The sequence below is a fragment of the Centrocercus urophasianus genome, unplaced genomic scaffold (genome assembly GCF_019232065.1).
Source record: "Centrocercus urophasianus isolate 14NV4802_14NV808 unplaced genomic scaffold, USGS_Curo_1.0 seq_12, whole genome shotgun sequence".
NCBI classification, from domain to species: Eukaryota; Metazoa; Chordata; class Aves; order Galliformes; family Phasianidae; genus Centrocercus; species Centrocercus urophasianus.
In genome coordinates this window covers 53,880,878-53,906,890 of record NW_024884364.1, presented here as the reverse complement: position 1 = coordinate 53,906,890, position 26,013 = coordinate 53,880,878, and the positions used below count along the sequence as shown (strand labels likewise).

At 44.9% G+C, this 26,013-nt stretch overlaps 2 protein-coding genes across 3 annotated transcripts in view; one reads left to right on the top strand and one right to left on the bottom strand.

The window, feature by feature from the left end:
• Positions 1-338: 338 nt before the first annotated feature.
• On the top strand, positions 339-5,628 carry CHST7 (carbohydrate sulfotransferase 7). Its single transcript, XM_042810072.1, has 2 exons — positions 339-2,641; positions 4,808-5,628. Exon 1 carries the CDS (start codon positions 339-341, stop codon positions 1,734-1,736), a length of 1,398 nt encoding a protein of 465 aa, XP_042666006.1. The 3' UTR covers positions 1,737-2,641; positions 4,808-5,628.
• Positions 5,629-18,565: 12,937 nt separating this feature from the next.
• SLC9A7 (solute carrier family 9 member A7) overlaps positions 18,566-26,013 on the bottom strand; it is a 66,578-nt gene continuing 59,130 nt past the window's right edge. For both annotated transcript variants that reach the window (XM_042810153.1, XM_042810154.1), the window contains 2 exons: positions 25,066-25,171; positions 18,566-19,687 (listed from right to left, as the gene is read on the bottom strand). In XM_042810153.1, coding sequence (XP_042666087.1) covers positions 19,439-19,687; positions 25,066-25,171 — 355 coding nt within the window. In that variant the 3' untranslated portion in view covers positions 18,566-19,438. The remainder of the gene's footprint in view (positions 19,688-25,065; positions 25,172-26,013) is intronic.

Genomic DNA, 26,013 nt, shown 5'->3' with positions numbered 1-26,013 from the left:
CGCCTCCTCAGCTCCTGCCGACACTCCCCCCGTGCTGAGGAGAGCGCCGCAGCGCTCCTCCCGCCGGACGAACGTTGGGGCAGCGAGAAGACGGCGAGGAGGCACCCCGCGGCTCGGCACAGTCCCGAGGTCGGGGCAGCGCCTCAGGCGGGTCGGCGGGGGCAGGTGCGGCGGTTCCGCGCGGCGCCGTGAGGCGGCGGCCGTGGCCGGCGTGCCCGTGGGAGTGCTCCCGGCGGGAGGGCCGCCCCGAGCCCACACCCCCGCCGCCGAGCGTTCGGCTCCTTCGCCGAGAGCCGGCGCGGCGGCGGCCGCTCGCTCTCGGGCCGCTCCCCCCCGCCATGAAGGGCCGTCGGCGGTGGTGCTGGCGGGGGGAGCACCGCCGCTTGGCGCTGCTGCTGGCGCTCTACACGCTGCTGCTGCTGCTGGTGGTGCCCTACGTGCTGGACTACGGAGCCCGGCGGGCGCGGGCGGACGAGGAGCCGCTGCTGCGGCGCTGCCCCAGCCTGGAGGAGGCGCTGAGCGAGTGGGGCTGGGAGCAGCGCCCGCCGCCACCCGGCGACGACGACGACGACGACGAGGATGCGGCGGCGGCGGCGGGGAACGGCAGCGGGGCGGGCAAGCGGCACATCTACCTGCACGCCACCTGGCGCACGGGCTCGTCCTTCCTGGGGGAGCTGTTCAACCAGCACCCCGACGTCTTCTACCTCTACGAGCCCATGTGGCACCTGTGGCAGGCGCTGTACCCCGGCGACGCGCTCAGCCTGCAGGGCGCCCTGCGCGACATGCTGCGCGCTCTCTTCCGCTGCGACTTCTCCGTGCTGCGCCTCTACGCCGCCCCCGCCGCCCCTCGCGACCCGCTGGGCGCCGCGCCGCCCGCCGCCAACCTGACCACGGCCGGCATCTTCGGCTGGCGGACCAACAAGGTGATCTGCTCGGCGCCGCTCTGCCCCGCCGCGCCGCGGCCGCGCCGCGAGATCGGCCTGGTGGACGGCGCCGCCTGCGAGCAGCGCTGCCCGCCGCGGGCGCTGCGCGAGCTGGAGGCCGAGTGCCGCAAGTACCCGGTGGTGGTCATCAAGGACGTGCGGCTGCTGGAGCTGGGCGCGCTGCTGCCGCTGCTGCGGGAGCCCGGCCTCAACCTGCGCGTGGTGCAGCTTTTCCGCGACCCGCGCGCCGTCCACAACTCGCGCCTGAAGGCCAAGCAGGCGCTGCTCCGCGAGAGCATCCAGGTGCTGCGCAGCCGGCACCGCTCCGAGCCCCGCGGGCCGCCCCGCCCGCAGCAGCCTCCGCTCCCGCCCGGCCTGGGGCTCCTGGGCGCCGGGCGGGCCCCCGCGCAGCACCGCGCCGAGTTCTTCCTCGGCGGAGCGCTGGAGGTGATCTGCCAAGCGTGGCTCCGCGACCTGCTGCTGGCCCGCCGCAACCCCGCCGCGCTGCGCCGCCGCTACACGCAGCTGCGCTACGAAGACCTGGTGCGGGAACCCCGCGCGCAGCTGCGCCGCCTGCTGCGCTTCGCCGGCCTGCCCGTGCCTCCCGCCATGGAGGCCTTCGTGGTCAACATGACCCGCGGCGCTGCCTACTCCTCCGAGCGGCCCTTCCTCATCTCCGCCCGCGACGCGCGGGAGGCCGTGCACGCCTGGAGGGAGCGCCTCAGCCGCCAGCAGGTGCGGCAGGTGGAGGCGGCGTGCGGCGAGGCCATGAGCCTGCTCGCGTACCCGCTCAGCGCCGGGGAGCGGCGGTAGAGGATGGATGGAGATCCTCTGGCAGCCAGCGAGGGGCGAGGAGGCCGTGTGTGGCGTGGCCGTCGGGCGGCAAGATCTGAGCGTCTGCTCTGAAGGAGCGTTGGGGACGGCCGCCAAGCTTTGAGGGGACAGCAGGGATGCGCTTCTGAGAGTTCTGAGGTTTTTGGTAGGAGAGGTCCTCACTGGACAGCATCGAGCTCCAAGGCCTACTGGACATGAAACTGACGTACCAAGAGTTGTAAGTTCTTAAAACTTGTATTAAATTGATAAAGACTTTGAGCAAACACTCAGAAAACTCATGCAAGAGCATCGCCCTTTCCAGAGCATAAAACACATCTGGTTACACACTGTTACAACACGTGAAGAAAGAATTTGTGGAACTCCCTGTGGGATTTGGCTGCCCATGCCTGGCAGGAGCCGCTCTGCCTATGGTCTAATTACCCTACAGGCACTGCCCGTACCTCCCTCAGCTCCCACCTGCAGCTGTGCCCTCCGAGCACTGGGAGGAGCAACATGAGCATTTGTCTGCTTCTGTGTCTTGAGGACATCTGTTCCAGAAAGTCTGCACTTTTCTAAACTAGACTGTAATCCTTTTTTAAAGAGAAGTGTTCTAAGAAACTGATAGGTGTGATACCAGTGGCGAACGTGCTTTTTGCAGATTCCTTTAGAAGTGACATTATCTGGGAGGTGAATGCTTGACATTTCCATTTTGTTTTCTCAGTCAGCTGAGAGAATGCTTTTCTATCCCAGCTTCCTGGCTGAGACAATGAGCTGCAGAGCTCCCATGCTCACATCCCCTCCCAGCGATAACATCCTCTCAGCTGTAGCTCCTGCATGTGGACAGAGCAAACACTGCCACGCAAGGCTGAGCAATCCATCCTGGCAAAAGAAGTCCCCAACTAAAAGTCTGTATTTATTAAAAAAAAAAAAAAAAAAAAAAAAGCAACACATCCTTAAGTTTCATTTTGGGTTTTCAGATGTTGTTTTCCTGTAGATGTTCTGGGGTTCGTATGAGGAGGGTGTGCATGTGTGTGCATGCAAGTCTCTTTTTTTCCATTGCTTACTTGGGGACAGAAGGTTGAAGATTTGTGGGCACTCACTGTAACTTTTTAGGAACTGCTCTTGCGTCTGTTCTGATCTGACAGCAGCTAAATGGTACCTTGGGAGTACATAAGGCTGTGGAGATGCTGACATACAATCCTCAAGCACAAAGTGAGAACATGAGCTTCAGATGGAGGATAATCCAGGCTCAGAACAAAGCTGTGTTTATATAAAGTGCTGGAAACAAAGGCAGCTCAAAGAAGTCACGTTATCTTACAAGACACGTTTGCATTGCATTGTAGTTTTTCATGCTTTGGGTGTTGCGCTGTAAAACATGTCAGTGTGTTAGGGCCAACCGTAATTTACTGTAGCTCTTTTTCTTCCTTGGCCTTCCCACCCAAGAGCAGTGCCATTAGCATTGACACAGATGCAATCAGGAGCATGCTATTTGTGCTGGTCTGCGTTCAGCAAGTTGCAGCCTAGGAACTGTACGGTGCAGCTGTTAAGCACTCACTTCACTTGGCAGAGAACCTCATCGTGCCAGCTCAGGATGCAGTGGTGTGACACAAGGAGCTGTGGGAAACACACCCTCAGGTTCACTTTTACTGGTTTGTTGTGAGAAGTGTTGTTGTCCAACCAAAATTCATGCTTATTGCTGATAAAATCCACTAATTGTAAACTAGTCTGTTTTCTGAAACAGTTCCCACACTAGACAGATGTGTTTTCTGTATCAAGATTTATTTTTTCTCCACAGAAGTTTCCTGTTCTCTTTGTTAGTGGTTCATTGAGTTTTTTTCTCACCCCAAGCTGTTCTCCTAAGACCCGATCTAGTTCTTGTCTTTTTTTGTGTGTGTGTGTATCATGAGAAGGGCTCTGTTCTGCAAAGTGTATAAAAATACAGCAAGTGCAATTTCTGTTTTGTGTTCAGGGCATGAGAGTTTATTAGAAGGCCCTGTAAAAAGATCAGCGGGGAACAAACAAAACTGAAAAATGAAGAAGTAGCAGTGAGAGTGCAGGATGTGCAAGAGCACCAAGGGTTAGACAGCAATTGCTCAATGGCAGATGTTGTGACTGCAGCACTTCAGCCCGGGCAGGACCTGCTGCAATGCCACCATCCCAGGAGAACAGCTGAGGCTCACCACCTACTTTGCTCCTAAAGCATTGTGACGGATGTTTACAGCACATCCTTGTTGGCCTGGTAACCTGAACCTTGTAGGAAAAACATTGCAGTGTCAAACAACAGCATCGGTCTGTGCCTGAAAGGACAGAAGAAATGTGTGAGGTTGGGGGTGGGTGCTGGAGCTTTGTGGGAAGAGCTCTCTGGAAGGGCACCCAGCCTGCTGGGTGTTGGGTGCAGGACAGCCAGGGTTAAGCTGCATTTTGGCAGTGGCTGCTCTTCTGTGGCGTGGTTAATGAGCTCTGCTGCTGTGCTGGGCATCTTCTAGAACACAGGGGACCGGTAAGCATGCAGCAGCTGAGCTGAACTTGGCAGGCTGGGAATCAGTTGGTGCTGGGCCGCAGAGCTTTAGTGGTTTAGACTGAGATTTGGGAACAGTCTATGCTTGTGTCACGTTCCATGTAATGAATTAACAGGTTTAATCTGTTAAGTCGTAGTTGGAACTGGGAACAAAACTGACAAATGCTTACACCATTATTTATGTCATCTGGTTTTACTTTTTACTGGTTTATTTTTTGATCATGGTGCGTTTGCCTTAAGGGAGGTAGAAACTTGAGTCCTCTAATCGTATGTAAAGTGCTTTGCTCTAAGCGAGGTATTTCCATGCTGGAATTGCTAATTGCTCTGTTCCCATCTTATATCTGTACTTAAACTGCTGGGCAACAACTGCAGTGACATGCTTGTGAGAAGCAGTGAAAGCGCAGAGTGAAGAAACACACAGCCCCTTGTGTGTTACTTACACGTGCTGACACGTCACTTGCAGATCCCCACGCTGTGTACTCACATACTTTAGATACCATGGAAATGTTTTCGTTGCACTGAGGTGTTTATTTCTTTGGTTTCTGTTTGCCAGCACAAAGCTCTCGCTGATGCAGAATCCACCGAGGAATGCTGGAGTGGTCGTGGAGAATGGTGGCAAAGTCACTTATGGAAGAGATGTGGTGTTGCATTGCTCTGCTTGGTGCTGTCCCTGTTCACTGAATATGGTGAAAAGTTCTGAGTTTCTACATGAAATTCTCTTCACACATCACTACTGCAGCTTTCAGTAAGCCAGATTATGAAAACCAGTGCAGAACTCCTGGGTTTATTATGGTCATGCAATTGGACAACATTTTGGCGAGGAACAGAGCTCTGTAGACCCAAAGGCATTGAAGTGGTGGTTTCTGCAAGCATGGGACTTGAGGTACTGCCTGCCAGTGATGCTGTCTTTGGCACCAGGCAAGTGTGGCTTCCATCACCAAGCTGTTGTGCCCTGCTGATGACCTGCACGCTGTTTCTTGGTGTTAGTGAACAGCAATCAGGGCTTTCCCCGATGCCGCCAAGTTTTTCTCCCTGTTTCTAACTGTCTAACTTTGACAAACTTTAACTGTATTTAGGCTGAATCTTTTCCTGTTGGGCTCGAGGTTTGATTCTCTTTGGGGAACTTAATTCAGTGGAGTGCATCTTCTTTAAAATCAGGGTTGGGATGTAGTGGTGTTGCACCCACATCCAACTGCTCTCAGAGATGGCTCTGTGAGGTCATTTTGTCACTGTGGCACTGTGGGAGAAGTTTGGGCTGGGGGAATGACTTCCATGTAAGCAATGCACGTGTTTGGTTTTTACTGTTACTACTCTCAGTTGGCCAAATCTTTGCAAAAAAACTGTTAGCATGTGCTAGTAAAAGTGTTTTTTTTATGTTTACGTGTCTTTATTTTACACCAGAAAACATCTGCATTGGTCTTACCTTCAGTGAATGCTCTCAAACCTCTGTGTTCTCATGAAAAAGGCACATGTATGATGGCAGTGTCTTAATTACCCATGCTCAGGGTGAATTAACTCAGACTTTTAGTAGATACAGAGAAATATCAAGTGCAGTAGAAGCCCTCTACCTTGGAGAAGACAGAGCTGTTCATTCCGTTTAGCCTGAAAGGAAAGATGGAAAGAGGACAGCAGCGTGCAGCAGAATGAATAGCAGAGAGGCGGAGAGGTAATCATGCCATGGACAGCTTTGGCACCAGAACAGGGATTTGTACGTGAGTAGTGAATCACTTTAGCCTGGCAGCTGGAAGTGTGGTTCTGGAGCAGGCTTCCAAATGGAGTTTGTTCCGGAATACTCTGTAACAAGTTGACATCATTTAAAAATTCTGGTCATTTTGTCTTTACCACGATTTGAGTACAGTTTACCAGAGCTGTACTATAAATGAAAGTGAGAGCAAAAACCACATCATTAACTCAGTAATTTTTGCCCTGTTTTCTCAGAAGTCAGGAATGCCCCCAGCAGCCAGGATGCCTGCTGATAAAAGTGCTCTCTGCCATCAGTTAGAATCATTTCTTGCTTTAAGTCTTTTTATTTCTCCCTGTGGGTGCAGAGAACAGTCTGCCACCATTTCCTTCTGGCAACTTTGTCGCTTTGCCTTAGCAGAAGCACATGTTATACGATTGTTTATTACACAACAGCAACAAGAAGCACAAAAAAACTCCATGTTAATCAGCTTTAAAGCTTATTAGCTTCCTGTTCAGACTTCAGTTGTACCGTTCTTGTTCCGACACAGCACTCTGGGGTTCATTCATCCTTTTGCACTGAGCAACTTCCATGCTCCACATGACTCAAGCCCCAGAACTCCTCCAAGTGCTGCCTTAATGCCGCCGTATCAGATAGCCAGATAAATGTTTGTACAACATCAAATTCACAAAGAGAGGTGTTCTCACCTACCTGTCATGCCTTGGGTTGCTTCTTTCTGATCGAGTCACTGTTATACTCCTGAGGAGTGTAGTATGAATTTCATTTTCCACCATAAATTGTAAATTGGAGCCATAGCTTGCAGCGATTCTTGGTAAATCCTTACCAGAATATTTATGCAGGTGGACTCTTCTGAGAACTTACAATCAAAGCTGCTACATTCACACTGGAAGCATCAAGCTGATTTTACTCAAATTTTGTTCCTGGGTTGAAAAGGAGCTAACCTTTATCTTCTGACAAGATTTTATGTGTATTTGTCTTAATACTTCCATGGAGAATAAACCTCTTGCTGCTCTTGGCTCCCTGCTCTAGGTTAATGTGTTCCCTGTAGGCTGGTCATGGTAACCTTGAAGGAAACTCCTAGAAAGCAGTTTTAAAACCAAGCAAACTCAGATCATTTTATAACTGACTTACAGGTGGCTTGCTGTGGAAGTACAGCAGCTGGCTAAAAAACAGTGCAGAGGAAAAGGGTCTGGGAAGTGTTAGTTGACAGCCTTCTGAATAAAAACCAGCAGTGTGCCCAGGTGGCCTAGGGCATCCTGGCTTGTATCAGAAATAATGCAGCCAGCAGGAGCAGAGAGGTGATCATCTTTATACTTGGCCTTGGTGATGACGCACCTTGAGTGCTACATTCAGTTTTGGGCCCCTCACTACAAGAAAGGCATTGAAGCCCTGCAGTGTGTCCAGAGAAGGGCAATGAAGCTGCGAGGGGTCTGGAGCACAAGTCTGATGGGGAGCAGCTGGGGGAACTGGGATTGTCAGCCTAGAGAAGACGAGGCTCAGGGGAGACCTTATTACTCTCTACAGACTCACATCCCCAGAGGTGTTCAAGAACTGTGAGCATGTGGCAGTGAGGGACATGGTTAGCAGGCATGGCAGTGGTTTGATGGTTGGACTAGATGATTGCAGACGTCTTTTCCAACTTCAGTGATTCTATGATTCTATTGCGTGGAATATGCTTAAATAGGAGATAAGTCTCCTGTGATGTTATGAACAGAATAATTTTGAGGTAAGCATTTGGTTAATACAACTTCTTCCTCTTCTAATGATGCTTTGAAATGGTGAGTGCTGAAGCAGTGAGAGGTCCCACAGAGTAATTCCCAAGACCGACTTTTGGATGTCTGCAGGCTTTTGTCTACCTGTGAGATGGTAATTCTGCATTTGATGGCTTTAAACCAATGAGGGTAAAAAAACTTCTGGGAAAGTGGATAGTTCCTCTTTAATGCAGCTGCAGCACTATAAGCATCTTTAGATCTGAGCACCAATTTAAAAACTACTTTGTAATGTTGTGGCTGCGACTGGTAAGATGCCAGCTTACTATGCTTCCATTGCTCAGAGTAGACATAATCATGTAGCATTTAAATACATTTTCTTGTCCCATAAGAAGAGAAGCAGGCTTGGTTTTAATATTTTTAATAGATGTGAATTTGATAGGTTTATTTCATTAATCAGATGGTTCAGAACACCTAAACAGTGAATTTAAAAAAAGTTACATTTCTAAGCACTGCACAAATCTGAATGTGAATTTTGTTTATGAAAAACAAACAAAACTGAAGAACCTCTTTGCTCCCAGCTTCAAAAACATACACGGCTTCTGGTACTGTGAGTGTGCTGCAGAAGTCAGTGGGTCCTATGTGTGTGGGTTAGCCTGGTGGGAATAACAGCTTTCACTTAGTGATCCCATTCTTGCTTAGGGAAAACAGGAGGTCAATGGATGAACAAAATTCAGTTTCTTTGCAAACACTGAACTTGGTTTAAACACCTATGATATCTTGCAACAGAAAAGCGATATTAGGTTGCAAACACAAACATCTTTATTGTTTATAGTAGGGAATACACAGAATGCCCGGGGCAAAGAAAGACATTATCGAACTTCCACAGCTCATCAGACACAGTTCAGTTCTTATCAGCATCTCATACCACTATTTCCACTCCTCTCCTGTTTGATCTAGTTCAAATATCCAGCTGGTGTTTGCACACTGAGAAGTTACTGAGAACCCTTAAAAAGCCTAACTAGCCACAACTTGAGAAGGATCTTCCCAGCTATCTGAGAAAAACGTAATGGAAAAGAGCAATAGATTATTTGGATTAAAAAAAAAAAAAAAAAGGACAGAAGATCTGAAAACAAGTAGCATTAAAAGCATCAGTTGCTCATTGTCCTGAACAAAGAAGCCCTGTGGTTGTATGCAGGAAATAGCTGTAATCTTCTTAGGGCTTTGCTTTCCAATATAACACTTGGTAATGTTGAAGAAGAATTCCTTTCTCATTAAATACCAGATCTGAACTTCATCCCTTACCCGATTACATGGTTTTGCACGTTCACGTTCCAAATGCCCAAACCTACTTAACTACAGCAAACCATGACTTCTCACATTCAGATTTACTGCAGAGCTTCCTTCCCTTCCTGAGCGCTGGGTGAACTGGAGCAAGAAGGGTGGCTTGCCCTCACTCAGAGCAGGTAGAGGAACTGCACTATCTTGTCTGGAAGTTCCTGCTGTGCATGTACAGTGTGATATTGGAAAAGTTACACTCCCAAGCATAGAGCAGGTGTAGGCTTCAGCCCAACTTCATGATGGAAAGGATCAAGAAAGACTGCTATCTAAAACACGTTCCAGTTCCAACCTCACCATACTACCCTGACTCCAACAACCCCCTGCTAAATCATGTCCCTGAGCACCACATCCAAACGGATTTTAAACACATCCAGGGATGGTGACTCACCCACCTCCCTGGGGAGCCTATTCCAGTGCTTTACAACCCCTTCTGTACAGAAGTGTTTCCTGATATCCAACCTAAACTTACCCTGGTGCAACTTGAGGCCATTTCCTCTTGTCCTGTCACCTGTCACCAGTGAGAAGAGACCAACCCCGCTCTAACTGTAAGCACCTTTCAGGTATTGGAAGAGAGCAGTAAAGGTCTCCCCTCAGCCTCCTCTTCCCCACACTAAACAGCCCCAGTTCCTTCAGTCTCTCCTCATAGGGCATATTCTCCAAGCCCTTCACAAGCCTTGTTGCCCTCCTTTGGACCTGCTCCAGTGGCAGTCCCCTCTATCACACCCATATCGATGTACATCTACATTTTACTGCTGCTTATAATAATATTTACTGTCAGCTGTTTGTGGCCCTTTCTTAAATAACAGGTAATTGAGCAAGTGTTGAATACTCCTATGAGGGAATCATTAATTACATTTAAGGATGGGAACTCCGGTTCTGCGTTGTGAGGACACAGCTGAGCTGCTGGCATTAACCTCAGAGAACAATCCACCCTCCTGACTTCTCAGCTGAAGTACAGAACATACATGCACGTGCCAAGCTGCCACCAACACCAATCAAATCAGAGGTTCGATAGATGACCTGAATCCAGATGGCATGGCCATGGGTTCTCCTGGTGCAGCACACAGTAACTCCACGTAACTCCAGTGACCTGTACAGAAGCGGTAGGAGCGCATACATACCCGCTACTTCTCAGCAGCTCCAAGGTCTACATTGAGCTGTGAACACAGCGTGGAAAGTAAAGACAAAGCACTTGGCTGACCTATAACAGGTGTCTGTGTTCACAATGAACAGGAAAATTTTAACAAAGCAGGAGCTCCATGCAACACGCAAGCCTCTCATTTTTGGAAAGGAGTGCAAGGACGAGGAATTAACCTTGTGTTCAAACGTAGCCAGGAGTACCAGCTGTGGAATTCTCTTGAAAAGGCAGGCAGAAGAAAGGGAAAGGCATAATTAGGTAAGGGATGGAAAACAGGACCAGCTGATGACCTGGTAGCAGTTTCCTGCCTAGTCGTCTTGTTTATCCTTTTGGTATATAGCCTGCAGCAATTATGTCACTGAGAGAACCAATAAACTTGATTCTGCCCCTTCCAGTCATGGCCTAAACCGATGTCAAGAGCCCAAGCCAGCAATTTCTGCCTGAATGTACTGCCACTCTGTTGTGTTGTTTCATGTCAAGTCATGCTGCACCAAGACAAAACATGGGGCAGCACTCACAGGTGTGGTTTCATGGCTGTAGGCTTAAGTAAGCAACTCTTGTAGAACCCAGGGGAGGTCTTCCTTGCTTTTCTTTTTTAATGAAGCAATCCACACATAGCTTATCAGACTAACTCCATACAGCAGACGCAGGGTGCACTGTAGCAATTAAGTAACAATGCCAGTAGAGACTAGTCACTAACAGAGTATAGAATCATGGAATGTCCTGGGTTGAAAAGGACCACAACGATCACATGGTTCCGACCCCCTGCTATGTGCAGGGTCACCAACCCTGTCTGCACCGACCATTGAACATCAGCTCACATTATCCTCCCCAACAAGATCTTGAAACCTCCCTTCTTTCCAGGGGATGTTGGTTATGGCCCTCTCTCAAAGAATTTGATCTAATACTGTGCTTTGAAGGAATGGGCGGACTCCATTACCTGGCAGCTTGTGCAGTGCACTGTGTACTTTTGGACTTTCCATGAGTTACCTAATGATTCTGTGGGGAGCAGGGGGTGCGTATCATTTGTGGTATGCTTTGCCAGGACTGTTTGTTTGTTAGTGCACATTTGGAATTGTTGTCTGTTGAGCATTTGCTAACTTAAGACCATAATTGCTTAAGGACAATGTATTCAGTAGATATATATTTAACCACCTGCGTTGTGGTCAGTGAAACATGTTAACTGAAATCTATTCCCCGTCTATCTACTATCCCTAGAACACAGCTTTTACAATACATTTTTATTTTTTCCTCTCTTCTCTATCTCCTCTGTTTAGTTAAACAATAACCCATTGCTATTTAACATCATCAAAATACTGTGACCCCTCATGCTGGGAGCTGCTATTTCACCATGGTAGTCACCCATCTCCTGGCATCCTGTTTGCTGCCATTACTCTGTGCTGACACCAAGACAAGTCAGGCAATCTGGGACGAAAATTTGGAGTTGTTGGATGACAGCTTCTTTGATTAAACTACAAGCCAGAAATAAACTTCATGAATATGCTGTAACACGGGACTGCACGGCCTACTTCTCCCTGCCCCAGCAATAGCAATGTCAGAGACATTATTAGTTACAAATACATTCAATCTATTTATTATAGGCTGAAATCAAATATTTTAACAGTGTAGCAAAACCCTTTTAAGTCAAGCGCTCACTTTCTCTGAGGGAACACATTTTTTTTCCTCCAAATAACTACATCAAAGTGGGCTGCAAGTGTAGTATTTCCAATTACTGCTATCTAATTGACCAGATTTCCACAAGCTGCACAGCACAGCTCTGGCATTGTGCTCAGGCATAACAATGAAGCCTGAATACTTCCACCATTTTTTATTTTTATTTTTTTTAACTTGCATATTGAATGTTTTATATGGGATGCCTTTGAGTTCAGAAACATTTAAGAAATGCAAGAGACCAAAGGCACCTGAAAATTAAACAAAAAGTATTATGTTACCAAACACTAAAGCTAACCTGAATGTTTGTTTCTCCAGAAATATGACTCTGGGCTCTGCTGCCCATTTACGTGCACCAATACACATCTTCTCCAGCTCTGTACCACAGAATATGGGCCTGGGAGGGCTACTGCCTTTACCCATACCACTGCAACAGGGCTTCCCCCCCCACTGGCACCTATCACAGAATAATAGAATCACCAAGGTTGGAAAAGACCTCCAAGATCATTCAGTCCAACCATCCTCCTGCCACCAATATTTCCCCAGTAACCCACATCCCTTAGTACAACATCTGAGTGTTCCTTTTACACATCCAGAGATGGTGACTCCACCAAATCCCTGGGCATTCCAGCTCCTGACTACTCATAGTAGAAATTTTTCTTAATATCCAAACTGAGTCTCCCATGGTGCAAACCTACTGAGGGTGCACTCAATCCCCTCGTTCAGGTCATAGATAATGATACAGAACAGAACAGGCCCCAGTATCGACCCCTGAGGAACACCACCCCTCTCTGGACCTGTTCGTGCAGCCAGTTCTTTACCCAGCAAAGAATGTACCTGTCCAAGCCACGGGGAGCCAGTTTCCCCAGGAGAATACTGTGGGAAACAGTGTCAAAGGCTTTGCTTAAGTCTAGGTAGACTACATGAACAGCCTTTTCCTCATCCACCTGGTAGGTCACTTGGTCATAGAAGGAGATCAGGTGGGTCAATCAGGACCTGCCTTTTGTGAACCCATGCTGTCTGGGCCTGATCCCCTCCCTGGTTGTCCTGCACATGCCAAGCGATCTCTCTCAAGATGATCTGTATGGCAGTGAGCTCGCCAGCACAGCATGGGAAAAAGCTGGAAAGTCCTTTACTCCAGTATATATTATCATAAACTGCCTGTTAAGTTTCGGTCCCCAGATAAAGCTTCACACTTCAACAATATTTTGAAAGTCCACAAGCCCACCCAGGTAGGGTGGTGCGTAACAGCCCATGATTAAGAAAGTAGCATAAGATAAAGGTGTATTGGATAGAGTGTCCAAACCAGATAGTTTATGAACTGAAAATCTGAATCGATCCCAGTACTTAAGCCCTTTCCCTGTCACAAGTACCTAAGTTCCGTGCAAAAGCCTGTATAAATCACATAACAAATCAAGATAGGGCATTTCATCTGAGTCCGCACACAGATTCAACTATGATTGCCTGCACCTACATCTTGTGTCTATCCATGATTAAGGCACTTTCACATTCATCAGACTGATGTTACCTTAAAAACAACATCCAAACTTACTGACGACTTTTTAGATTCAAGAAAATAGAGTGAAATTATTAAAAAAAAAAAAACAAACAAACATTAAACATTCCTTACCTTGCCCTAGATTAGAATTGAATCAGGCTTTCCTTATAAAAGCCTTCAAACCTATGATGAATTAGGATAGGGGACAGTTGAATTCCTGCTGTGTTATCCCATCACCCTTTCTTTAGGATAAGTTACGCAGAAATCTGCCAAACTCAGCATTTGGGACTGTAAGATTAACAGCAACAATTGTTTACAGTGCTGTTCCTGCGGTAAAGCTGCCTGTTAAAGCCATTTCCTGGCTCTGAAATTCACTGTTTCCTCCCCTCTTTCCTTCTCTTTCACTTTATGGGCAAATTTTTCAGAAGGGCGCTCCCAACACCACAAGCCAAGAGGAATCTGTGGTTTCACACTGCAGTGTGCAAATCTCTTCTCCAAACTTGGGTCATACAACCCTCCTAACTCCACAAGTAAGGTTTGTGTCAGCTGCTGCTTGCAAAGAACAGTTTTCATTGTAAGGACATTTGAAATTGTTACTCAGTGTGTTTTTCTCTTTGGAACACTTTCATGCTACAAAGCAGCTCCATCCTTCTTACTGCGACGCTAGTTACAACAGATTGCACAAAAGCTGTGTGGGGTATTTACTGCCTTCTCTCCTGCATGATTTCCAGTCATCTCTTACCCTCCCTTGTTATAAGTCCCAGTGGGTCATAAGTTCCATGTTTTGGAGAGGAATATTCCCTGCTGCTGATGTATCTGCAAGTTCCCTGTTTCTCCTCAAAAAGGTTCTCCCTTCACCCTCATCTTAAAGAAAAGCATACCGAGTTGAAACTATTGAGTACTCAAATTCCATTCCCACACTTGTGCAGAAGCAGAGACCATGTCTGCCAAGCCCGAGGTCAGGCATGTTATTCTTGCAAGCTACTTCAAACAGAGTTAAAAGAAACACTGCACCTCTCCTTAAAAGGCATGCAAAACATATTAGCATTTGGAGCCTTGTTGTTCAGAATTAAGTCTGATCAATACTGCCAGAAGAGAGATTGCAAGCCAAGTTGAATCGAAGTTACACAGGAGAGACCATCATTTCCACACCATCCTACAAATGGTCCTGCTGAATGATTAAAATTACAGGATGTGACCTCCTAGTTACTATAAATCGCTCGGGCTGTTTATTAAGGTGTTGCACTTCCTACTATGAGGACCTTCCACCTGCCAGGAGTAAAACACGGTGGCCATCATACTGGTGAGCATCACTAGAACCTTTGCTACATACTCACCTCAGATCAGCTCACTGCAAGTCCAGCCAAGAACACTGTTGTGGCTTTCTTTCCTCAGCTTGCATTTTCTGCAGTCCTTTCCCCAAAGGAAATTTCTTCACCATGAAAAAACTTTTTTTGTAGGCCAAAAAATTCATATCCTTGGAATAGGGCCAGACTTCGTCAATTTCCAAGTATTTAACACTTTACCCTTAGAATAGTAGAATCATTAAGGTTGGAAAGACCAACAAGATCTTCTAGACCAACTATCAACCCATGCTTGTGACTTCTTTAGACCAGGTCACTCAGTGCCATATCCATGCTTTTCTTAAAAACATCCAGGGATGATGACTCTACCACCTCACTGGGCAGCCAGTTCCAATACATTATTACTCTTTCAGAGATAACATTTTTACTAATATCCAATTTGAACCTCTTCTGGCAACAATATGAGGCTATTGCCACTCATCCTATCGCTGTTACTTGGGAAAACAGGCCAACTCCAACCACACAACAGCCTCCTTTCAGGTCATTACAGACAGTGATAAGGACTCCTCTTCTACAGACTGAACAATCCCAGTTCCCTCAGCTGCTCCCCATCAGACTTGTGCTCCAGACCCTTCACAGATTCATTGCCCTTCATTTGACACTCTCTAGTTCCTTGATGCCTTTCTTGTAGTGAGGGTCCTAAAACTGAACACAGTACTCAAGGTGTGGCCTCAACAAAAGTAATTACAGGGGGACAATCACCTCCCTGCTCCTACTGGCAATGCTATTTCTGATATCCTTGTTCACTGTTTATTTTCTTTAAATCAGAGAAGGTAGGTTACATTGCTCCTTTCCCCAACACAAGTCAGGTGTCTGCACATCAGACATGGAGCACACAGCAAGAACACACTTGCTCCAGTCTCCCTCTTTTCTGAGGGCTTGACTTGAAGTCAGTGTGTTGGAGCTACTACTGAAGCCCACAGAAGCATTTAAACACCTCTCACAAAAAAGCACCTTGTAAATACAAGGTTAAGCTCACATTTGTAACAGGATTGCTCCTATACTGTTCCTTCTACTTGCAGAACCCAGTAACAGCTCCTCACCTTTAACAGATGATCTGCCTAGAATCCCACAGAAGGTACAAGAATTGGCTCTTGCACAAAACACCTGCAGGGTGACTGACACAAAACACCTTTGTTTCTTACCCAGCCAGCAAGATAGGCACAAAAATGCCAATTTTCTACCTATTTTAGTATCTTCTAATTCTGTAAATGAATCTCTAATTCCTCTCCCAAACATTGTAGATGAATGTACAGATAAGTTCAGGTCACTTGTTAGTCTGCTCAAACATGATGTTAGCATTATGCTTGTGTATTGTTAGAGATTTGAATACAATTAAAGACTTGCTGGCATAAGAAACAACTCCTGCAGACCTGTCTTGTTTTAGTGTCAGGATTTGCTTCTATGAAGTACTGAAAGAAGATCAGGGATGTCATTTTTCCCATCCGCAGGGACTCAAATCAGCAAACTCCTTGGTAACGTCAGGTGAAAGTTTTCAGTCTGATTGATGATGCAGAAAGCAAAAATCTGAAGGGAGGAATCTCTCAGTCCCAAGTACAAGGGCAGCCATGTCAGCTGCAACATCCCATGCTACTAAGGTAACACCTCATTCTGCAAGGACCATCTCACACATCCTCTCTTTCCACATGAAGCGTAAATTAGTGGGTATTGATTGCCATTCACTGCAATCTTCAACTTTGTTTTCTACTCAAAACCTCACACCAAAGTTGAAAGAAATTACATCTGCTGCACAGACAGGTCAAGCTCTTGCCAGCTTGGCTTCTTCACAGAATGGCCTGGGTTGAAAAGGACCACAATGATCATCCAGTTTCAACCCCCCTGCTATATGCAGGGTCAGCAACCACCAGACCAGGCTGCCCAGGCTGCTCAGATCCAGCCTGGCCTTGAATGCCTGCAGGGATGGGGCATCCACAGCCTCCTTGGGCAACCTGTTCCTGTGTGTCACCACCCTCTGTGTGAAAAACTTCCTCCTATCTTAATGGAAAGGAACTGAAATGATTTTTTGGAAGACACTAGTTGGTGAAATATACTGTTTCTCCAGGACAAAGAGTTGTTTTTTAATCTGCATTTTCTGATTTTTGGTTTTCTCTCCCTACTTCCTTAATAAAGGAAATGTGGGAGTTCTGAACAAGGACCAGTGAGGTAAGAAGCAGCTAGAATTGTAGCTTACCTTTGGCTGACAGTGAATTCCAATTTTGGAAGATTTAAAACGAAAAGAATAAATCAAGGAATAAAATTAAGCTTCCATACGTAGGCCTCTTCTCACTATGTTGAAGTGTTTCAAGCCATTTTGGAATATAGAAGTTAGGCTCAGTTTTGGTTGCCCTTTCACATTCACATTTTGGGCTTACTGGCAAACTTCATTAAGCCATATATCTTTGCACTGGAATTATGAACATGGACACAAAGGAGTCTGTACTGGGATGGTTTACTACTGCTTTCAAAAGCTCAATCCCCCCAAGAAAGCCAACCAAACAATTTTTACTTCCAGAATTTGTACGTGGTCTTTCTCCTAAACAACAGATCTCTGCAGAAGGAGCTGTTTTTCACTGTGAGTGATTTGATACTCCCCAGCTTATCATCATTTGAATTGGAAGGAACTCTTAACATATGACTCTAGTCCAACTCCCCTGCAATGAACAGAGACGCCTACAGCTACATCAGGTTGCTCAGAGCCCTGTCCAGCCTGATCTTGAATGTCTCCAGAGGGGGGCCATCCACCAACTCTCTGGGTAACCTTCAAGGTGAATGTGAAGTTTACTTCACTGTATTAAGTCCATTTACTTTAAATAAGTTGTTTTAGTGATTTTGTAACTGCTTTTTCTATTGTTAGCACTTAGAAAAAAAAACAAAAACAAGACAAAACCCCATGAAAGCCAAGCTACAAAGAGTATAAATAGAGCATGGATCATTGCCATCTTCGTCTTTCTTGAAACTCAAAAATCTGCTCTGCTCAGAGATCTTTCTTTATCAGGGTTTGTTACTCTTCACCCATTAGGAACAGAACTCAGTTTTCCCATCCCACCAACAAAAAGTTTCTTGTTTCCTCTTTTTTTTGTTGTTGTTTTAATGTCAGGCAGTCACTAAAGATCAATGCTCTGTAAAAATGTACGTTGAAGGGACACATACAGGAGGTAGATCACGCATAAGCAAACAGCTGAAAGAAAGTAGACTTGACCATAGGACTGCAGCATTTCTCTGCAGCAGCATGTTGTCATTATTAGCCCAGCATTAAGTTTAATAGTTAAGGAGAAACAGAGTGGGTATTTACTCACACACAATTTTATGAGGAACAACTGAAATGGCAGCAAGAAAGAAACCACACTTCTTAGACAAACCGATATTACATCACATTAGTGGGCCACAGAGTCGTTTTAAAAAAATAAACCTTCTGAGACATGAGAACGACACGACATTTTAGCATGCTTTGAATAGCTGAGCTGCTCTTCAAGGCGCAACAGTTTTCAGCTATCAGCAAAGACAATGATATCGCCTCACCTGGAAAGTAAGAAGCGTTTAGCATCACGTTAAAGCTAGCCTACATGTGAGTGGGCTAAGTACTAGGCAAAGATTTTCCCTTTTCACACTTAAGATGATACTACAGTTCATCACTTCTGTAGCTTAGACATTATTGTGCAACGCCCCACTCAAGTTTCACATCTACTCTGCAAAAGAGAATAGTGGTAAACACCTTTCTTTTAGGATGGACACAAATGGTAAAGCCAGTATATTTGTCTGTCCTTTTAACTAAATGTTTGCTGTTTATCACACACAAAAACTGTAAGCAGACTCCATGGACTCTTCTGAGAAATATGAAACTTCTGTGAAAGTTCAGTACTGCTTTTTTTGGGGGGGGGCCCGCCCCCTTTTCCACCTCTTTTTTCTTCACTCCTCTTATCAGCTGTTTTCCCAAACCCAAGACATATTTCCATCTTCACCTGATTTTTAGCAACCTTAAAGGGAGAGGAAGTTTTACCTCCTGACTTCTACCTGAGAGCCTGGCTCCAGGCTTGGGTCAGGTCAGCCATATCTCAGACCACAAGAAGTTGGGTGTTATTCTTTTGAGGCAAGAGGAGTTCAGCTAATGGCAGCAGTCAAGGTACCCAAAGCTAAAGGGACAAACAGCTCTCAGTGTCTTCCTATTTAAACACATGGCCAGTAACAAAATCTTATTTTCCCTTTTTTCCCTGAAATTCATTAGGTACAGACTGTAGTAACAGATTCACCAGTGTTGCATTCATGCATCTGTAGTCCTAAGGCATACTGTCCCATTTTACCTCTGGATTTCTCAACCTTGCTAGAGAAGTAAATGGATCTCTCCACATTCAGATACATACACATTCCTCTTGATTGCCGTGATCACCACATTTATATTTCTTCTTCCACATTCACAAGCTAAGCCAAGACAAGCTCAGGTCTACGACAACGATGTCACACACCTCTTCTCACAGAGAGCTGCTGCAGCTGAACAAGACAATCGCAGCATGCTAGTTACGCTTAGATTCAACGCGTGGTGTAAAAGAAGAGAATGACCGGTTCTCATTTGTCTGTTTTCAGACTTCTAGAAAATCCCCACTGTCAGCATCTTGAGTAAAAAATAGGCGACGTCTTCAGACCTTAGTAAAACCACTTAAACACATTCACTTGCTTCAACAAACACCCCCACCTCAAGTGGCACAGTGAGCAGCAGTCTTCCTTGATCCATCCGCAGAGCGAGAGCTGTTTGTACTGAGTCAGTCATCACGCATTGTCTTCCAGAGGAAATACTAGCCGGGTACCCCTGCTTGCAACTTCATGCTCTGCTGCTCCTAAGTCGCGTTCCAGTGCTTCCTCTGAACTACTCTTTGTTCTCCTGCCATCAAGGCTGGTGGTGGCTGTGTGGGGGCCAGAAGAACCGTTCGCAGTTATTGTTGTATCGCCGTATGTCACAGTGAGGTCGCTGTCATTGAGAATAAAATCAGAATCCTCTTCTCTAAGTTGTTCTTGATTCTGGAAAGAAAAAAAAAAGAAAGAAAGAGGAAAGCCTTTATACAGCGCACAGCATTAGGTCTTCACCAAAAAAATAACTGGATAAGTTCACCTACATGTCAATACAGCAGCAACAGAAGGTAAAATTCCACCATAAGAAGTGTTCAAAATAACCCTGAACCCAGCGTTTGCAAAACAGCTTGCTGTTCTCTGAATAACTACAGCCCTTGTGGGCAGACAAGGGGGATCTGAACTCAAGAACTAGATCTTCAGACAAGTCACTAGTGGTTTTTTAGCACTGGAGGAGTACAAGTAATATAGGAAAGAGAAGCTGTCTATCCCATTTTTTATATGACAATTTAGAAGGCTGTTCAGGAAAAACAAAGCCTAACACTGAGCGCAATTAAGCATTTCAACTACAAAGTCCGAGTTGTATCTTTCACTACCTCAGTAAGTTCAGAAGTAAAAGAACTCATACAAACTAGTAAGAATTCACTAAATCCAAATTCTTAACATTCAAGATTTCCTTAGCAGATTACTTTTTAGTTCATAAATTAAATTAACTAACTTACGAGATATGGTTTAGTAGCTTGTGGTATTAATAGGAATGGGAGGGTGGTTGGACTAGATGATCTTGCAGGTCGTTTCCAACCTTGCGATTCTATGATTCTATGATTCTATAACTGCTTACAATGTTTACCCAGTGCTAAATGGAGAATTAGTTAGCCTAGTTCTTACGAACACTCTAAATCCATGAAATTAAGACAGACTTATATAAGAAAATGCCTTCTTCATAATTTTAACTAGTTCTGAAACATTTTCTTTTCAAAATCATTCCAAATAAATGGCTCATGAAACCCTATGAATTTATTTTGGTAGAGATGGGGTCAAATAGATTGTCAAGGACTAGAAGTTGGTGGAGTAGGTAGTGGCAAGATGAGGGGGAAAGGCTTTAAACTGAAAGAGGGCAGATTTAGACAAGGCATCAGAAAGAAACTCTTTATTGTGAGGGTGGTGAGACACTGGAACAGGTTGCCCAGTGAGGCTGTAAATGCCCACTCCCTGGAAGCATTCAAGGCCAGGCTGGATGGGGCTTTGAGCAACCTGGTCTAGTGGGAGGTGTCCCTGCCTATGGAAGGGGGTTGGAACTGGGTGATCTTAAAGGTCACTTCCAACCCAAACCTTTCTGATTCTATGAGTATAACTAAACACTTGAAGTCAGTTTTCCTACACAGCACAACAACAGCAAAACATTAAATTTTATCATGTTTAGCATGGTCTTCATAAGAGGCAAAATGCCCGAATTGTGTTTTTCTCATAGTGGAAGAAAACCGTACTATAAAGCTTGCTTTTTCACAACCAAAAGCGAGCATTTCCCCATGCAAATAGTCCATATTGCTCAGCAGGATCTGAAATGTAAGCATGTGTATCACTGTTCCCCTCAGTAGGCTGAATGCTCTCCACACCACACTCTCAAAGTACACCATTTCTTCCCACTATAGCAAAGGAACAAGGGCGAAGTCCAACTGATACAGGATGCCTGTGGTTAGCCTGACCAGAAAACCCTACCTGGATTGCGGAGCAGTAGTTCAGGATAGTTGAGACTGAGAATTCTGACTGATGTCTGATAAAAAACTCTGCACCTAGATAAATAAAGCTTCCTGGAAAAACTTCCTGTTTTTATTTCAGAACGAGAACCAGCCGAAGTAAGGCAGCAGAACCCTCTAGGTGGTAGAGAATGTGAGCTAGTCAGGGCTGAAAGAGGTATCACGAGCTTACCAAAAACACTGCAGTTCAGTGTTAGGTGCAAGACAAGCCCTACTTACACTGAATCTAATTTCTCAGAACCATCATGTCATCCACATTTATCCTTTATTACTGAAAGTTATTGTGATAAAAAGTGCTGTTCTCAAAGAGTAAAATGCAGTTTAAGATCCCTCCTTTCTTTGATTAAAAAAAAAAAAATAAAAAAAATCACTGAACTAATGCCAGCATCTTCAAGAGAAGGTCAAAATTGAAAGGTTCTGATACAGCGCACAGAAACAACTTTTACAAGCTTTCTATTGAAAAAAAGTCTTGGAAACAAGTCTAAGACAATTCAGAAAGTCACAAGAAAACGAGCTATTTAAAAACATCTGTCATGCTTATATGTACACCATCTTCGAAGAAGAGACATTCAAAGTAAGACAAAAAGCAGAAACACTGAGAAGAACAAAAAGCAGGCAGTTCTTAAAGCAGTATTGAGGCATTAAACCAAAGATGCTGCAAAGCTGTTACCACAAGTTGCTTATCACAGTGTTTGCCCTTGGAGAAGCACTAAGGAAGGACAAGCATATCAAAAGCTCCCAGAGCATCTCCTAGCTCCACAGTGCCATTAAAAGCAAGTTAATGGCAGCAAGGACAGCAGACCCAAACACACTATGCTTGAGCTTCTCCAAAAGGCTGGGCAGCTTTTGGGAGCACAGTGCTGAGCGGAGAGGGGCCCCAAGCCTTATACTGCGTGGGAATTCCTGACTCAGTCCTTTCTGGTTTGTCCCAGGCTGTGCTTGTTCATAAACAGGATCTGTTCCAAAGAAAACAGTGTTCTCACAGTATGGTGAACAAACATGGCCTTGTGCTGGTTGAGATGCTCTTGCTTATTTCAATGAACAACACTGCAAACAGCAGGCAATTAACTTCATACTCTTTCCCACAGAACACACATGACCAAACCCATGTAGTACTTGGATTTGATGCTATGTTTACAAGCAAAGAGAATGTGTGTGTAAACCTACTGTGCTTCATACAGCATGAACAATTCTTTCAAGAAAGACAGGAAATGTATCCAAGTAGATCCCCAGAGACTTGAAATTCTTCCAAGAATAACCCTAAACTGGCCTCTGTAATCCCCTACAATTCTGCAGGAGTAACTTCAATTCACTCAACCAGCATAGGTCTGAACTTCACTATTTAAACTCACAAATTATCATGGCTATGTACCTAACTTCAAAACGCTGCAAAAAACTGAAGTTTGTTTTGACTTAACACACCGTTACCCACTCACCTCAAGCAACTTCACAGCATTCTGTCCATTCATTGCAACATTTGGTGGAGATGTCACACAGGTAACAGTGTGTAATCTAGTTGTTAAAGCTTACTAAGAAACCAGTCTTTATTGCTGACAGGCAGTATTTTGACCTCTCACGCTGAATACAGCACAGGCATCACAGGTGGCAAAACTTACATCAGAAAATTACTCCTCCTAAGACTATGGCATACTGCAAATGGAGTTTCTTTATTGGATTTGCATGTTTAGAAAACTACATTCAATTCTCTGGTACTTTCATACCAAGTGTCACACTGTGCATGATGCAAGGGCCAAACAATCTAGAAAAACGGATGGGAGCACATGTAAGACAAAGCACACCCCTCAACCAACAAGCAAAGCCAAAATCCCCAGGAGTGCTTCATCAGGAAGAGTAAGTGATAACACAGATGCTTCATCCAAATGAAGTAGTGGGTAGAAAAGGGAATTACTGCTAGTTTCAAAGGACACATCATAAGTGAATTCAAATCTACCTCCATTACTTTAGGATAAATTGTAAAGCCCTTCCAAGAGGTCACTGAAGTGAAAGACAGGAGGAAAGTTTTACAAGTAATCATTTTAAACATGAACTACAGCAGCCTCTTGTGCTTTTTAGTTCCAACTTTGAAGAAGTAAAAAGCAATCACAGAGTTAGGAAGTCTTGAAAGGAAACTAGAAATTACATCTTGAACCGATAACCCTAATCTTAAGGCAGCAATGCAACAAAATACAAACAGCAAAAAAAGAATACAATGTGGAAGATCCACATTATGAGTGTTAAAAGTAGCAAGCAGCCTTGTAAGCATTTTTAACATAAATGGTGAGTTATGCAGAGATGAAATTAGCATTGCATCTCAGGTGGTGAGCTGTGACACAGAGCTAACCCCATTAAGTAAGTTTCCATGCACAGAATCACAGAATTGCAGGGGTTGGAAGAGACCCCTGTGGATCATCAAGTCCAACCCAAAGCTAAAGCAGTTCCCTAAAGCAGGTTGCACAGGTAGGCATCCAAATGGGACTTGAATATCTTCACAGAAGGAGACTCCACAGCTTCTCTGGGCAGCCTGTTCCAGTGCTCTGTCACCCTCACAGTAAAGATGCTCTTGTGTTTATACAGAATGCCCTGTGTTCCACTTTCTGCCCATTGCCCCTTGTTCTACTTTTACTCACAACACAGTAAGTGTTAGAAAAGTACAACACAAATATGGAAGCAACCCAGAATGAAAAGTACTGGGAAAAAAAAAAGGGCCAAACTATAAGATAAAATGATAGCCAAAGCCTACATGCTCATTCTGGTTACTTATCCAGTAACTGAGGATCTAATCTTGTAAGATCATACACAGATAGCCACATGGGTAACACACAGTAGACTAATTGTTCCGATGGATGCCATCCAGCCTAGATCTGTTCTAAGATCTCCAGTAGCACTGCAAAGATGGGAACAAAGCCAATTTCTTGCATTACTAATAGCTCTAAATAAGCATCAGAAGTTTGAAAATTCTTGGAAATTTTACTGTCAGATAAAAGCAAGATTCTAATACAGTAAGAAGTGAGGAGTATTTCAAAGCTCCATGTGGGACTTGAAACTTTCTAGGAAAAAAATAATAGAATTCTGGCCCAAATAATAGAAATCTGACTATGCTACTTGAACATAGCAAATATGTTACCATCCTGGAGAATGTGCAATTCAGAGCATTCACCCAGTACTAAGACTGTATTTACAAATCAGTTCACAGAAAGTTGTAAGACTGCAGAAGCATTTTACAGATAGGAAGGACATGTATCAGGATCTTGCAAGAGTAACAGGAGAAAGCAGCATTAATTATTGCAAGGCATGGCCACACAGCTAGTATGCTGACCTGCTAGACTGAGATAAGTAACTGATAAACAGTTTCTGAAATGTCATCTTAAATTTCACTGTGGAAACAATGAAGGGATGTCCTACCAGATTTCCTCCTGGCATGGATAAATATGTCAATGTCATTTCTCAAGGAGACCTCAATACAATCTTAGCAACAGCAGGAAAGGAATCTTGTTCAAAAGTGTCAAGAAGGGACAAAACATGTTGAAGTTATTCATGAACAACTAGTTTACTAATTAGATCTATAATTTTTCAATGTCCTTAAGTATCATTAAATGGTATTTAAACAACAACAGCATCTGATTTCTACTAACAAAAGTTGTTGCCTCAGGTTGATTATGTTCACTCTTTTCTGCCTAGGACACAGCAGCAGTTACTTACAATAAATTTATCTTACCACCTTTGCCCAAGTAAGTTGCTGAGGTCATATACAAAAGGAAACAAAACGCAGAAGTATTGAGTTATTTTACTTACATCATAAACCTGGGGACTTGTCAAGCAGCGGGCTATGAGGCCACACCAGCTGGGCAGAGTTGTGGTCAATGGAGGGCCACTGTGAGTGAGAATTGGCTTCAAATAACTTAGACTAGTTAAGGAAAACAGAACAGCGCTTGAAAACCACTACTGAAAACAAAAAGACAGTTTCTACATAAGTATAGTTCTGCCTTTGATTGACATGTTGCTCAATAATTGCATAACATCCACTAAACAAATAAATGGAAAGCATCTCCCCTCCCCAGCCACATGTACCCTTGATCCTTCTAAGGGTGGTTTCTTCATCCACGTGCTTTCTGCAAAGAGAACTAACTAACTTATGGAAGTTTCATATAGTTGCAATACTTCCAGCTTTTGGGCTTGAGTCAAATGGAGCAAGCAGATACATGTGCTTTAATGTTAACGTATTGCTGACCTACAGGTGGGAGCAGTTTCATGACTGCAAGCCAGAGGTAGCAAGGTGGTATACCTGCAAGACTCAACAGAGGTAAGTAACAAAATACTACGTACCCAACATCCCCAAAAGAACACAGTCACCTCATTTGTCCACTCTTGGCTGAGCAGTGAGCCACAGAGGTGTGACCATAGATCTCCACAGCCTGGACAAAGCCTAAGGAGACCTAAAAGTAAGAGCTCTCAAAGAAATTATTAATTTCATCTTTCAAAATTCAAGCATGATTTAGAATGGCTCAGTCCACACATGAAGTGTCTTGGACGTCAGAACACCCAAAAGATTACAGCAGTTACTCTGGTAAGGCTCAAAAACATCACTGCTGTGCACACGCACACCACAGGCCCTCAAAAAGGTAGAGGGAAGACTGTATGGCCATAATCACATAGCACAGCATGGAACAAAAGCATTTGCCCAGGCAATGCTGCCAAGATGACAGTGGACATGGGAAAGACCCCAGGTAAATCCATGTTTGC

Coding starts and splice junctions, on each gene's coding strand:
- CHST7 (XM_042810072.1), top strand. CDS start 339: ATGAAGGGCCGTCGGCGGTGGTGCTGGCGGGGGGAGCACCGCCGCTTG.